General features: G+C 37.5%; 1 protein-coding gene across 5 annotated transcripts in view; it reads left to right on the forward strand.

Annotated features, from left to right (window-relative positions):
* Positions 1–12,397, forward strand: part of GK (glycerol kinase) — a 69,517-nt gene that overhangs the window by 26,049 nt on the left and 31,071 nt on the right. For 3 of the 5 annotated variants that reach the window (XR_014258763.1, XM_082446473.1, XM_082446474.1), the window contains 7 exons: positions 1,903–1,979; positions 4,087–4,224; positions 6,305–6,414; positions 6,878–6,944; positions 8,080–8,097; positions 9,793–9,828; positions 10,201–10,268. Coding sequence is in view for 2 of the 5 variants with exons in the window: in XM_082446473.1 (XP_082302599.1) it covers positions 1,903–1,979; positions 4,087–4,224; positions 6,305–6,414; positions 6,878–6,944; positions 8,080–8,097; positions 9,793–9,828; positions 10,201–10,268 (514 nt within the window). In the remaining 3 variants the exon portion in view is untranslated. The remainder of the gene's footprint in view (positions 1–1,902; positions 1,980–4,086; positions 4,225–6,304; positions 6,415–6,877; positions 6,945–8,079; positions 8,098–9,792; positions 9,829–10,200; positions 10,269–12,397) is intronic. The other 2 variants (XR_014258762.1, XR_014258764.1) reach the window with 1 other exon arrangement.

Below are 12,397 nucleotides of genomic sequence, written 5' to 3' on the forward strand. Positions count from 1 at the left end.
CTTTTCCCAACTCCTCTGGTTAAACTTTTAACACCTGCTAGGGTTGCTTGCCTATGAGAAAGGTCCACCTTTGTCACAGTCGCACAACACTGCCACTGTGTACAAAGCAGATTTCCCTTGTTCCCTGGACATGGGAGACCTTGCCAGCTCCACAATGCTGCTGCTAATGGCTGTATCGATCACAGGGCAAGTAATAGAAAACTCAACCCCAAGTAAGTGAAGTTATAAGGGGAAAAAAAGGAATTCTACAAGTAGCTTAGTTCAGGTGCTGTTTGATTCTCAGGTCAGACAGTATCGCCTGGATCCCCTGCAAATCTGTCTCTTCTGCGTTGGCTCCAGATGTGGCCGATTCAGCTCTCTATTCAAGAGGGCAGCAGGCCCAGCTACACACTCCCAAGCTGAGCTGAGAACAGGGACTCTTGCAGACTGAGCACAGATCTCAGTTGGGCTGATTTGACCACATCAGAGCACATCAGAGGCTGATTTGCTCCTCTCCTGAGCCGCTCACTGGGGACACGATACCAGACCTTGGGGGTAGGGTTGACTCTCAGGCCGAGGATGAGGGAGAGTTGACTTCCTAAAGAGAATTAAAGATACAGCTCCCAGCAGCAAGAGGAATGGATGCTGGGCAGCAAATGCAGATGTCATTGCTAGGCTTGTATTTCCATGGTCTTCCTCTTTGTGTCCTGTTTCCTTGGTTATGATGAGCCTTGTTTTCTTAAAGTTTTCCCCACCTTTGGAAAGCAGTATAGTGTCCTGAAGCCCCTGATTTAATTCTTATGCAAAGTAGCCACTGTCAAAATCAAGCACAGGCAAGCCCTCAAGGGAAATGATGCTTTAAGTAATTAAAAAGAATTGGTTAAAATTCAGGACAGGAAATAACTGGTTTTTGAATGAAGAGAAAGGAATAGTATAGGTAAGGATGAGCCAAACTAGACAGTAGCTGCCAGCCCTCACACGTGTAGTGGGCAAGCATGCATAATCTTCCTGGTGCCCTTTAGATAAACTGTGTTTTTAGGAGGCATCTGAGCACAGTCAGTGCCTAAAAATATCGAGTGACCACTCACAGATTAAAAGTTATAAAAGTTAAGTACAAACCTGAAATCTGACAAATAAAGCTCAGCTGATCCTATTGTTTACCTTTTGCAATTGCTCTATATACTACTTAATGCATTCTCTTTCTCAAGCCTTCTGTCCTAAAGCAGAACAGAACTTTCTACTAGGGGGATCAGAAAGTGGATGATAGTTATTTAGTGAAAACAACATTGATCTGTTAAAATGGAGAGTTTTTTACAATCTAGCATGGAGAAAGAATGGTGACCTTTAAATAATTCTTGTAGCGATTCTGGATTCTAGCCTACTTTGAAAGAGTTTAATGTAAATAAGCATTTTGTACATAAGCAACTGAATCTTATTTTTTTACCCCTCTATAAGAGTATCAGGTTCTCTACTTTGTCACAAACTGCTACCAAGTTTTTCTAAGGTACATGCTTTATACATGGTACAGTGATCCTGGGCTGTGCATTTTGCCCTGGCAACTAGCCTGCCTAGCATTTAGATTTTCTCTGCACTCATCTATGCATAGAAAATCCATATCCAAAACAATTTTTTCATTTTTTTCTATAAAAAAGGATACAAAATCAGCACCCTAAGGTATGTATTGTTCTCCTAACTTGACCTATAATTTTGCATAAAAGCTTCAAATTCTCCCTCATAAATTTATTCTCTCTTCTAACAATATGCCCATTCATTTCTAATTTTCTAATTTCTGTCTTTTGAAAGCCATAGCATTTTAATTGCTTATGGAAACTAATCAGTCTCCTATCCTTGACAGTGATTTCATTAAGATCTGATTTTTTTTAATGAAGTTTTTCATATATATTATTGTATTTTGGTCTATAGTGTGGCTTGACCTAAGAACCCAGTCTACCGTTGAGAGTCTTAGTAAAAGAATTCCAGGAAATAATAACTTTGTCAAGGTAAGAGATCTCTTCAAAAGTATACTATAAAAATGCTTGTTTAACAAAAAAAGTATGGAGATTTCACCAGGCCTTACATCTTATTGCACAATAGTTATTTGATACAATTGATAGAATATTTCTCCACAGATAATTACCTTTCTATCTTCCTTGCCCTGTGGTGGATTGGAGGAATAATATTCCAAGGTAAATAGGCTGGAGGGTATAATAAGGTGTCCCAGTGGCTTAAACCATACTCCTCACGGAGTGCTTCCTATAATTCAACCGTGCTTTCCAAATCCTTCTCTCTCTTTTTTGTTTTTTTTTTTTTTTTTTTTTTACTGTCCATCAAAGAAAGTTCTGCGTGCTTTTGAGTTTTTAGGCATCTGGATTCAGGGAGAGAAACTAGAAGACACTCCAGCCTTTACTTGAACTCCTCTTCCACTTTCTTCATATGAAGAAGCCAATAAAAAATGCCTAATTTTCAGTCCTTATATAGATCTCTCTTCAGACAAATGAAGGGAGAGAAAATTTTTGAAACAGGCGAGGTACTTTTCTTAGCAAGGTCAAGGCCAATTTCTCCTACTGTCCAAAAGGAAATTCCATCTTTTTTTCTTTCTTTTTTTTTGGTTTATTCCCTTTATATTTGTCAGTGGGACTCGTAAATGGCAGTTTCTTGTGGTTCTTGGTTCTGAAGCTAGTGCTCAAATCCCATTAATTGCAGCAGTCTAACAAACCATCCCCTACACTTACCCACCCAAATAACCTCAGTCTTGTCCTGAGTATACCCTCACCCATTTCCTATTCTGTTCTCTTGGTCAACCTGCCCAGCCTTCACGCCTACCTCCAGCTGCACTTTGCTTCAAGGGGTGCATGTTTTTCTCTCCAAAGCCATTTTAGGCAACTTTTATACCTTCTACTTAAATCATGAAAATGAGATATTTATATGCTACCTCACTATTTGGTTTGTGGGATGACCCTTGGTCTTTCAAATCAAAGAAGCATATTCCCATATATTATTTCCTTTTATTATTTTTGAGCATTGATTTTTTTTTCTAGGAAAGCTAGAAAACTGTGAGTTAAGATTCTTAACTTAGAAGGTTGCATTAAAGTGTTAAATCCTTTGGTTTGAGCTTTTTTTACTAAACATATCCATGGGAGATGAGAAGGAAAAGGGATCACTTTCTGTAGTTGGGTGATAAATGAGAATAGGGATCAAGAAGGGGAAGATAGTTGCATTATTTTGATGTATGTATTTTCTTAACCACTTTCACCAGCCCTTATATAGTGTTTAATATACTAACAAAAATGAATTGGACCTGATCCATTCTCAAGGAAGATTGATAAGCCCATGTTTCGTTTTTACCCTTTAACCTTTATTCAGTTCACCCTCCCTTTGTTCAATCTATTTGCTGAATTTAGGCAACTACTTTCTTTTATATATATATACTATTTTTTTTTAGTTTATTGAGGTAACGCTGGTTTGTAACATCATGTAAGTTTCATGTATACAACATTATATTTCGACTGGCAACTACTTTCTTAAATAGAACAACTTTGTGTTGCTTTAATCTGGCGTGTCTTTGAGCTCTACTTTATTCTCCACCAATTTTATGTTATTTGAATATGTGTGTTGAATATGTATTTATTAGATTTTTTACACGCATAAATATATTGTTAAGGCTTATATGTTTTAAAACAATCTTCTGGTTGTGGTCATTAGTTTATGAATTGATATACTCTCTGATTTTCAATAGTTTAAATATCACTTTCATGGAATATAAAATAAAAAGCAGAGTTTTGGGCTAGCTTCTGTATATAATCCTAACTCATCACAAAAGTTAACATCTATGTCTCAACTATGTAGATCTCAGGGCATGTGTCATTTAATTTTCTCTTAATCTTGGTACGTGGATGCTCTTTGAACTGCAAACATACCACTCTGATCTTTGTTCATGAACATGCTTTCCTGTGCCATGAGATAGGAAAAGTATTTTTATCCATAATACTGTAGGATTGCCTTTAGGGCCATTGAATATTTTGTGATTTGTTGAGTTTTTTGATTTGGTGTTTTATTTTAAGCTGTTATGAATTTAATTTCCTGGCTGAATTTCATAACTGTTTTTAGTCCAAGACAGGCCTTCCACTTAGCACTTATTTCAGTGCGGTGAAACTTCGTTGGCTCCTTGACAATGTGAGAAAAGTTCAAAAGGCAGTTGAAGAAGATAGAGCTCTTTTTGGGACCGTTGATTCATGGCTTATTTGGGTATGTTTAAATATCGTGTGTGTGGAGAAAATTTTTTAAATGCCTATCTTTTTTCTACAAAGAGTTTCAAACTTTTTAGTTGGCAGTATCATTAAGAAAAGCCATTCAAGAAACAGCAGAACAGTTCAGCCTCCATTTGAGAGGCATTTTTGCCTGCTTCTTCTTGATTTTTTCTTGCCTTATTTCAGCAAAAATGGAGGATGATTACCAAAACCACATCTCATGTCTATTACCTTTAGAATAACTAATTTAGGTAATTAGCAATTAGTAAATTTAAGTAGCCTTTATCTGCTGCCTATCATACAGTCCCTTGCTATGTGCAGGGGCGTGGTTCTTAGGACCCGCCGTGGATAGTTAGCTGTCTGTATCTGCGGATCATGTAGTCCTGTATTATTTATTTTTAAAATCCACGTATAAGTGCACCTGCACAATTCAAATCTGTGTTGCTCAAGGGTCAACTGTACTTCTTTTCCACTAGCCATTTCTTAGAAGAAATTTATTTATTTCTTCTATTTTCTACTATTTAACATGATAAAACACCTAGGCTACGTTTGAACATTTGCTTTCAACATCACACAGCCGACTTTTACTTAAGTCACAATATGAAAAATCATAGTGGAAATTTCTAATATATAATCTTTTTGCCTAAGCTGAACATGGATGAGTAGAAACAAACATTTCCCAGATATCTATATATCTTAAAAGTACATGTTCGTTCTCTCTCCTCTCTCTCTCTCTTTCTCTGTTATTTTTATTAAGGGCATTTTCAAATACACCCAAAAAGCGGAGGGAACACTGTCATGAACCTCTAGAACAATGAGTCAGCTACAATAATCAGTTGTGGCCAAACTCGTTTCAACTGTGCTCACTCTTTCTCCCCATGGATAATTTTAAAGCAAATGCCAGACATACAATTTCATTTGTAAACACTTCTCTGAGTATGTGATTATCTTTTCCAACATTCAGGGGAGCTTCAAGGGAACACTGCCCCTATTCTCACTTGCCAGATCCACAGAGCAGATCTTTCAAACCCCCTATCAGGAAGTGGCGCCTTCTCCAGCCCTCCCTGTGCTTGGCCAGGGCATGCTGTGCGTTGTGCTCATGGCCAGCAGTTTTCGTACGTGTCGGTCACAGTCGAAATAATTCTGACAATAATTCTCACAATTGCCTGGAGCCAGACTAGGACAAGATGTGGAACTGTGAGCTGCAGGAGACTTGAGGGAGCACATTTGGCTGCAGCCCCTGCATGATGCCGTTTCTCCACTTTTGTTCCTTTCTTACTTCTCATTGCTTCTACATAAAAGGAAGCAGCAGTCCTTGCAGTTCAGGTACAAGGGTATTAACATTAGAGAGTTTAAAACTCTGCTTTCAGGATATGTGCTTGGGTCACTGCAGGCACAGCCCAGTGAGAATTGTTATTCCAAAACATGGACGCGTGCACACACACACACACACGCACGCAACAAGAACAGCAACAGCAGCACAGGGTTCAGTAAGATCCTAAGAGGCAGGCATTTCAATGTATTTTACTTTGCCAAATTTAATAAGACTCTGCATCTTCCAAAGATAAAAGAGGATGAAAACAAAAACTGAATTTTTTCTTTAACCATCAGTTAGCTAGAACTGCTGTCCAGTATGGTAACCACTTCGCCACATATGGCTATTGAGCACTTGAAATGTGGCGGGTCTGAATTGAGATGTGCATGAGTGTAAAATATGCACTGTATTTCAAAGAGTTAGTACAAAACGTAGAAGGTAAAATGTCTCAGTAATAATTTTTTATATTGAAAGGATATTTTGGATATATTAGATTAAATAAAATATATAATATTATTAATTTCACCTGCTTCTTTATATTTTTTAAATGTAGGTACTAGAAAATATTCAAGTACATATGTGGCTCAGTGTGGTTCAATTACATTATATTTCTATTGGACACTACTGAAAACTAAAAAATTAAGTAATTGAAGTGTTCCATTCTCCTGCCTTATGTGCTCTGCAACTGATTATGGCTCTTGACAAAGTGTAAATTAAATTGCAAATAAGTACAGATTTAACATGTCCTTTTCATTCTTTCCAGAGCTTGACAGGAGGAGCCAGTGGAGGTGTCCATTGTACAGATGTAACAAATGCAAGCAGGACGATGCTTTTCAACATCCATTCTTTGGAATGGGATAAAGAGCTCTGCGAGTGAGTTGTGTTTTGCCCTAAGAATAGTTTTCCAAGTGTGTTGCCTATTTATAACCTAAATCTTACTATTTTCAGATGTCAGTGGAGCACCAAACTTTAACTGTTGATATTTCAACTACAATATACAAGTGCATGTTGTATATCCTTTTAAAACAGACTATTATTGCATATATAATAAATAGGCCAAATTAAGTAATTGTCTTGATTATTTTTCAAGGAAAATTAGGTTCCTCTATAAAAGTACTTTGGTTTTTGTGTGCTTTTTATTTTGTATTGATTTGTTTGTATAAAGTTAGAGTGTTAAATACCCAAGCATACTGCTGGCTTATTTATTTGTTACTATTTAATTGTACACTCAAATACATTCATTTTTAATTGTTGTTTACATGCCTTTAAATTCATATAAATGTTTCTAGATGTTTATTTAAAATAGTTTTATATATCCAATCTTATTGTTTTTTAGATTTTTTGAAATTCCAATGAAAATTCTTCCAAATGTCCGGAGTTCTTCTGAGATCTACGGCCTAATGGTAAAAAATAATAATAATGATAATAATAATAATTTTTATCTTAAAAAAGGCTTTAGTATTCAGAATTCAAAAGTCAATTGTGTTACGTTTTATATTTTGAGACCTGTACATTTTGTGAATGTTGGCAGTATGTAAAATAAGAATTTAGTATTGTTTAAATAGTTTTATAACTTAAAATTCTTGAGTCCTTCTTACCAGTTTATATTTTATATAAACTTTATATAAAACTGTATATAAAAACTTTATCTATTATAAACTTTATTGGCTTTTCTTTGAGTATTTTAAAGTATTAATGAGATAATCTAACTACAGAGGGTGGTAAGGGAATGTTTGAGCCAGTTTATTCTTTTAATCCAAATAACTGTTTAGTAGTTGTGATGCCTGCTTTTAATTTATGGGAAGGTCTCTTCACATTTTAGTGGTGTTCTTTTTCCTGTTGAATCTCCTTTAGTGGCCAAACCATGTCGCATATTAGATTCTTTGTCAGCCTGAGCAAAACTTTAGCAAAGAAACTGAAAGCAAAGAGTCTGTTCTGATTTGTGATTGCTGATTAAACTGGTTTTCATCATGGACATTTTTACTATTGCTTTCATTGAAACCCACAGAAAAAGTAGTCTAAGCAAAAAGTACACTTAGCATCACTGAGTATCTCTGATTGCACATCAGGGATGAAAACCTCTAGGAGCATTTGAACTGGTGTTTAAGCTCAAAAAACTAGAATTTATGGTAAAGATTAAGAAAAGTCTTAGATTAATTGCCAAAAAATAATGTTTTGACATTTCATGAAAAACATTAGAAACTCTACTTATAGACTTAATAATAATAATAATAGAGTAGAACACTAAGTGTTCTGGATAAACCTTAAGCAAGAATTCTTAAATGTTTCATTTATAATAAAGCCCTTTAAGGCAAAATGGAATTTTTTAAGGGAAGCATAGTCATTGCTTATCTACAATTTAAAAGTGCTTTGATAATTTCATAGCTACCTATAAATTGACTTGGGTCAGAGGAAAAAAAAAACTATTCTTGAGAAACAGTTTCAGAGGATGGTTAAAAAAACATTTAACTGGCCTAGTTTTCTCTTGCATTTAAAATATTATGCTTCTGTCCCCCTCTCTCCCCTTGCTGACTATAGAAAATCTCTCATAGTCTGGTGAGTAGGTTGCCCACCAATTATGCTACCCATTCATTTGGAAAAGATACAGTGCATTTCCATTTAGTTTTAGATAAGCAGAAGTCCATTTACTAAGCAGATTAATCTAGAACCTTCCATGACCCTCCAAATTATTATAAGCTCTAGTCAAGCTTTAGGTATTTTTAAAATGTAATCTTATTTATTTTTAAGTCTTCCATAAGGCTGAGGAAGACTAAGGTAGTTTTCTGGAATGAGAAATTCTGATGGTCCCTATTACAAAGTACAGTTGTGATGTGCTTTGGGCTTTAGCACAATAGGGAAATTAGGTGTAGTTTTTAGATGTCCTAAACATCTATCTTAAATGATATCTTGCCCAACCTTTCAGACCAGTTAGTTGGAAATGCACTGTCACTTTTTCTGCATGCTTCACCAGAGGATATTCCCAGGAATCCTCCAGAGACCCCCCTCCCTGTGAAGAAAAAAGAGCGCTTTCTGTGCCTGACTGCACATAGTAGATTCTGCTGGTAGTTTGATAATAACTTCAATAGTATAAGCAAAGACTTTTTTAGTATTTAAATACATTAAGATATCTAGTCTATAGGTTTCCTGATTCACTTTCAGCCCTTCACTTATTATCCAGGTTCAGATTTTCTAAGAATATATACAGTAAATAAAAGACAGGTCTTGGATTAACCCAGAAGCATGAAAGAAATAAAATGTTATCCACTAGCTAGAGGGGATTTTTTATTTTGTAAAGGGTTTCCACACACATGCTATTATTTCCTTATCATAGCCATGTGAGGTGGCTTCTGTTCTTACCCTCACTGTCACAGATAGGGAACCAGGAGCTCCCAGAGGCCAGGAGATGGGCTTACAAATGGCAGACTGAGGGGTAGGGCAAAAGCTTTAGTTTGGTGCTCTTCCTAGTACATCACAGGTACTTCAGGGATCATATTCCTTTCCCCTAATTCCTTAATATCAGTACAAATTGCTTTGTATTAGTGTAAGTTGTTTGTGGTTTTTTTTTCACAATTAAGTTTGGTAAAGTCCACAGACAGTCACTTAAATCTCATTTTTTTCCCTAGAATGCTGGCCATACTTGATCAAAGTCAAAACCACTATTCATGGCATAAATTAACTCTTGCTTATCAAAACTTGAAGAACGATGTTGGCTATGAACAAATAATACCCAGTACCTGAACCCTCTCTTGTTTCTTACTTATCTTCAGAGCAGTTTGGGTAGGAAGAACAGTTGGTAAAATACAGCCTTCCAAAGCAAACATGTTCCATGCTGGTTTAATAGCTATTTATATGTTCATTTTAAAGGATGTGTTAGTCTTTTCTTAGTAACAACAATAATAGCAAAGAGCTAATGGCCTTTGGCATGCGTATAAGCCCAGGCCCATTTTGTAGATAAATAAATTGAGGCATAGAGAAGTTTCAGCAGCCTGCTGAGTGACTAACTAACTAACCAGGAGTAGAACCCGCGTCTCCTGACTCTCAGTCCAGTGTTTCACGTCCATGTCTCTTCTTGTCATTCTAGGAATATTTCTAGTATCTCTCTCTCTGAACCACTCATGTAGTTGAAACACTTGCTTTGTCTTGTCTGCCCACATGCTCTGGCATGTTGCTATTCGTGTTCATTCCTGTTGCAGTTATGTTAGTAGAGCCAAATTTGTGATTATTCATAATCCTTTTTTAAAATTTTATTAGAAAGCTGGGGCCTTGGAAGGTGTACCAATATCTGGGGTAAGTTTCATCACCAAACATCTCCCTGCTGCCCGCCCCCTCCCATGTTATGGCTTTCCTTAATCAGTCTTCCTCCTTCCTTAACTATGGAAAATGAGTAAGAGCAGCAGAATTGGCTAATTCTTGTTTCACTGTGACACAGTGTAGGCTATTGAGATATTTTTTTGAATAAATTAATTCTAACTCTCCTTTCCTGTACCTGTTTGGAGTGTTAACACATGGGAAAATGGCCAAATGGAGGCAATGCAAAGAACATAAGACAATTCATTCCTTCATAAATAAAGAGGGGAAAATAAATCTTATGGCTCTCCTAGAAAGTAAATGAACAATATCGTCTTAGTCAGTGTTCTTTATTGTCACGTATACTTTCAGTGTTTGGGGGACCAATCTGCCGCACTGGTGGGACAAATGTGCTTCCAGGATGGACAAGCCAAAAACACGTGAGTTTTAAGAAACAGACCTGAAAACCAGTGGTGTTTTGTTTGTTTTTCCCTTTGGTGTTTTGAATGAGGAAATGCTTTAGAAGTTCATCCAGGCTGAAAATTAATAGCTTAAGAGTTCCAGTACAGATATATATACTTTTCGCCATTTGTTTTTCTTCATCTCCTTCGCATAGAATTCACTATGCCATATGTAAACAAACTGATGAGGCTTGTGAACACCTTAATTTATAAAATTCAGTACCTTTTCCATCCAGAAACTAAATGTTGGTTTAAAGTATTCTTGCCTCAGGACTTCCCTGGCGGTCCAGCGGTTAAGACTCCTAGCTTCCACTTCCAATTTTCAACATGGTGTTCCTGCCCTAGACTTTCTCACTAATTATAAAGTCATATTTTTGTGGGATTTTCGATGTTATTTCCCTGGCACTGTGCTTTCTCCCCGTCATCTGGAGTTTCTCCTTCGACAAGAAGCAGAAGGAATGACGGAAGCAGAGATTTGGTGCATTTTTCTCCTAATCTCATCTTCTTACTACTCATACATGCAGTCCGTGACAAGCCCCATATTTAAGAATGATAAGATTACTCCCACTTTAAGATGAGAAAGATTCTCAGAGAGGTCAAGCTAGTAAGTGAGCGCAGCAGTCTTTGCACCCAGATCCAGCTGATTCAGTTTAGCCGGGGTGCTTTACCTCTGTACTGTACTGTCCTCCATGTGGAAGCGTTCCATAGACCTGGCAGGAGACTGTCTACGTTTAAGTGTTTTTCTCTTGAGGATTTTCTAATTCTCTCATTAATGTTAACTTCAGTGGTTACGTTCTTCTTTTGTCAATAATAGAATGTCTTTACGCTTTAGATTCAGTGTTCTTGTACTCTGGTAGGGTCAGAAGTCCTCATGCAAAAGTGTGACATTATTTGTGTGAGAGTTTTTTTGGGAGGGAAGATGGGAAAATTCTTTGCAGGTCACGGTATCCTGAGGTTACCATCAAGGAGTGTTTGAGTCAGCGTGCATCTGGAAACATATTCTTTGAATTCTGGGTCCCAGGTAGCTGAGTCAGGGGTCAGAGAAACGATAGAAATGATAGAAAAGTAAGCTGTCCCCTCCGCCCCCTTCTTTCGTCCTCTGCCAGACACCCTAATGCTAGTAAATCAGATGCTATCTCTCTTTGTCAAGTACCTAACACTACAGAGCACATGGGAGGCACCCAATAAAGTTGCCAGATTTTCCCTCTGTTTATACTCCCCTCCCCCTTAAGCATTATCAGCCAAGTCCCGAAGTGATGAATTTAAGTTAGGGGGGGCTTGCTGAGTACCTCTGCAGCCATTGCAGGTTGGCAGAGGGGAATAATAGCAAATTGTAAGATCTTTGGGCTCATGTTTCTCTCCCTGAGGGGAAAGGACACAAATATACAGTTCATCATATTATAAATCAGAACTTGGAAGTAAAAAACTTGGAAAGTAAAAAACTTGGAAGTACTGCTGTTGGGTTTCAAAGGGAGGGGAGAAAAATCACAAAAGATTGTTAGTAATGAGCTGTTTTGAAGACTGAGCAATATTGGTGAATGCATGGAACACTGAACCAAGATGCAAACAGGGAAATGGAAGACTTTATTTAGAGAATGTGGAGAACATTTGGGTAGGGAAGTGGTTGTGGGAAAATAAGGCTAGGGTGGCGGTGTGAAACCCTAAACTTGAGACAGAGGATTTTTTTCTTGAAGGCAGTGGGACACTTCTGAAGGTTTGTGGGCTGGTGTTCAGAGATGACTGGAGCTGTTCATTAATGATATGGCAGTCCTGGGTTAAAGTGGGGAGAGACTAGAGGCAAAGAGGACACGGAGGAGGCCACCGTGGCATCTCAGTAACAAGGACAAGGACTAAGAAGGATGAGGGCTGAGGGAGGCGTGGGTGGATGTCCATGGCGCTACAGAGGGACAAGAGACAGGAAGCGGGTATGGAGTCTAGTCCCCTGGGCCCAGTGGTTAGATTCAGCCAAAGTAGGGAATGGGTCCAAGTAGAAGAATTTCTGTTTGGGACACGTTGGCAGTACTGGTAGACTGTACATTACACACATATGGTAATGGGGAATGAATTCAGCATAAAAGTAAGGGATTTTGAATTGCCCATATTTAGAG

This window comes from Balaenoptera physalus (assembly GCF_965194825.1).
Source record: "Balaenoptera physalus genome assembly, chromosome: X".
Classification (NCBI taxonomy): Eukaryota; Metazoa; Chordata; class Mammalia; order Artiodactyla; family Balaenopteridae; genus Balaenoptera; species Balaenoptera physalus.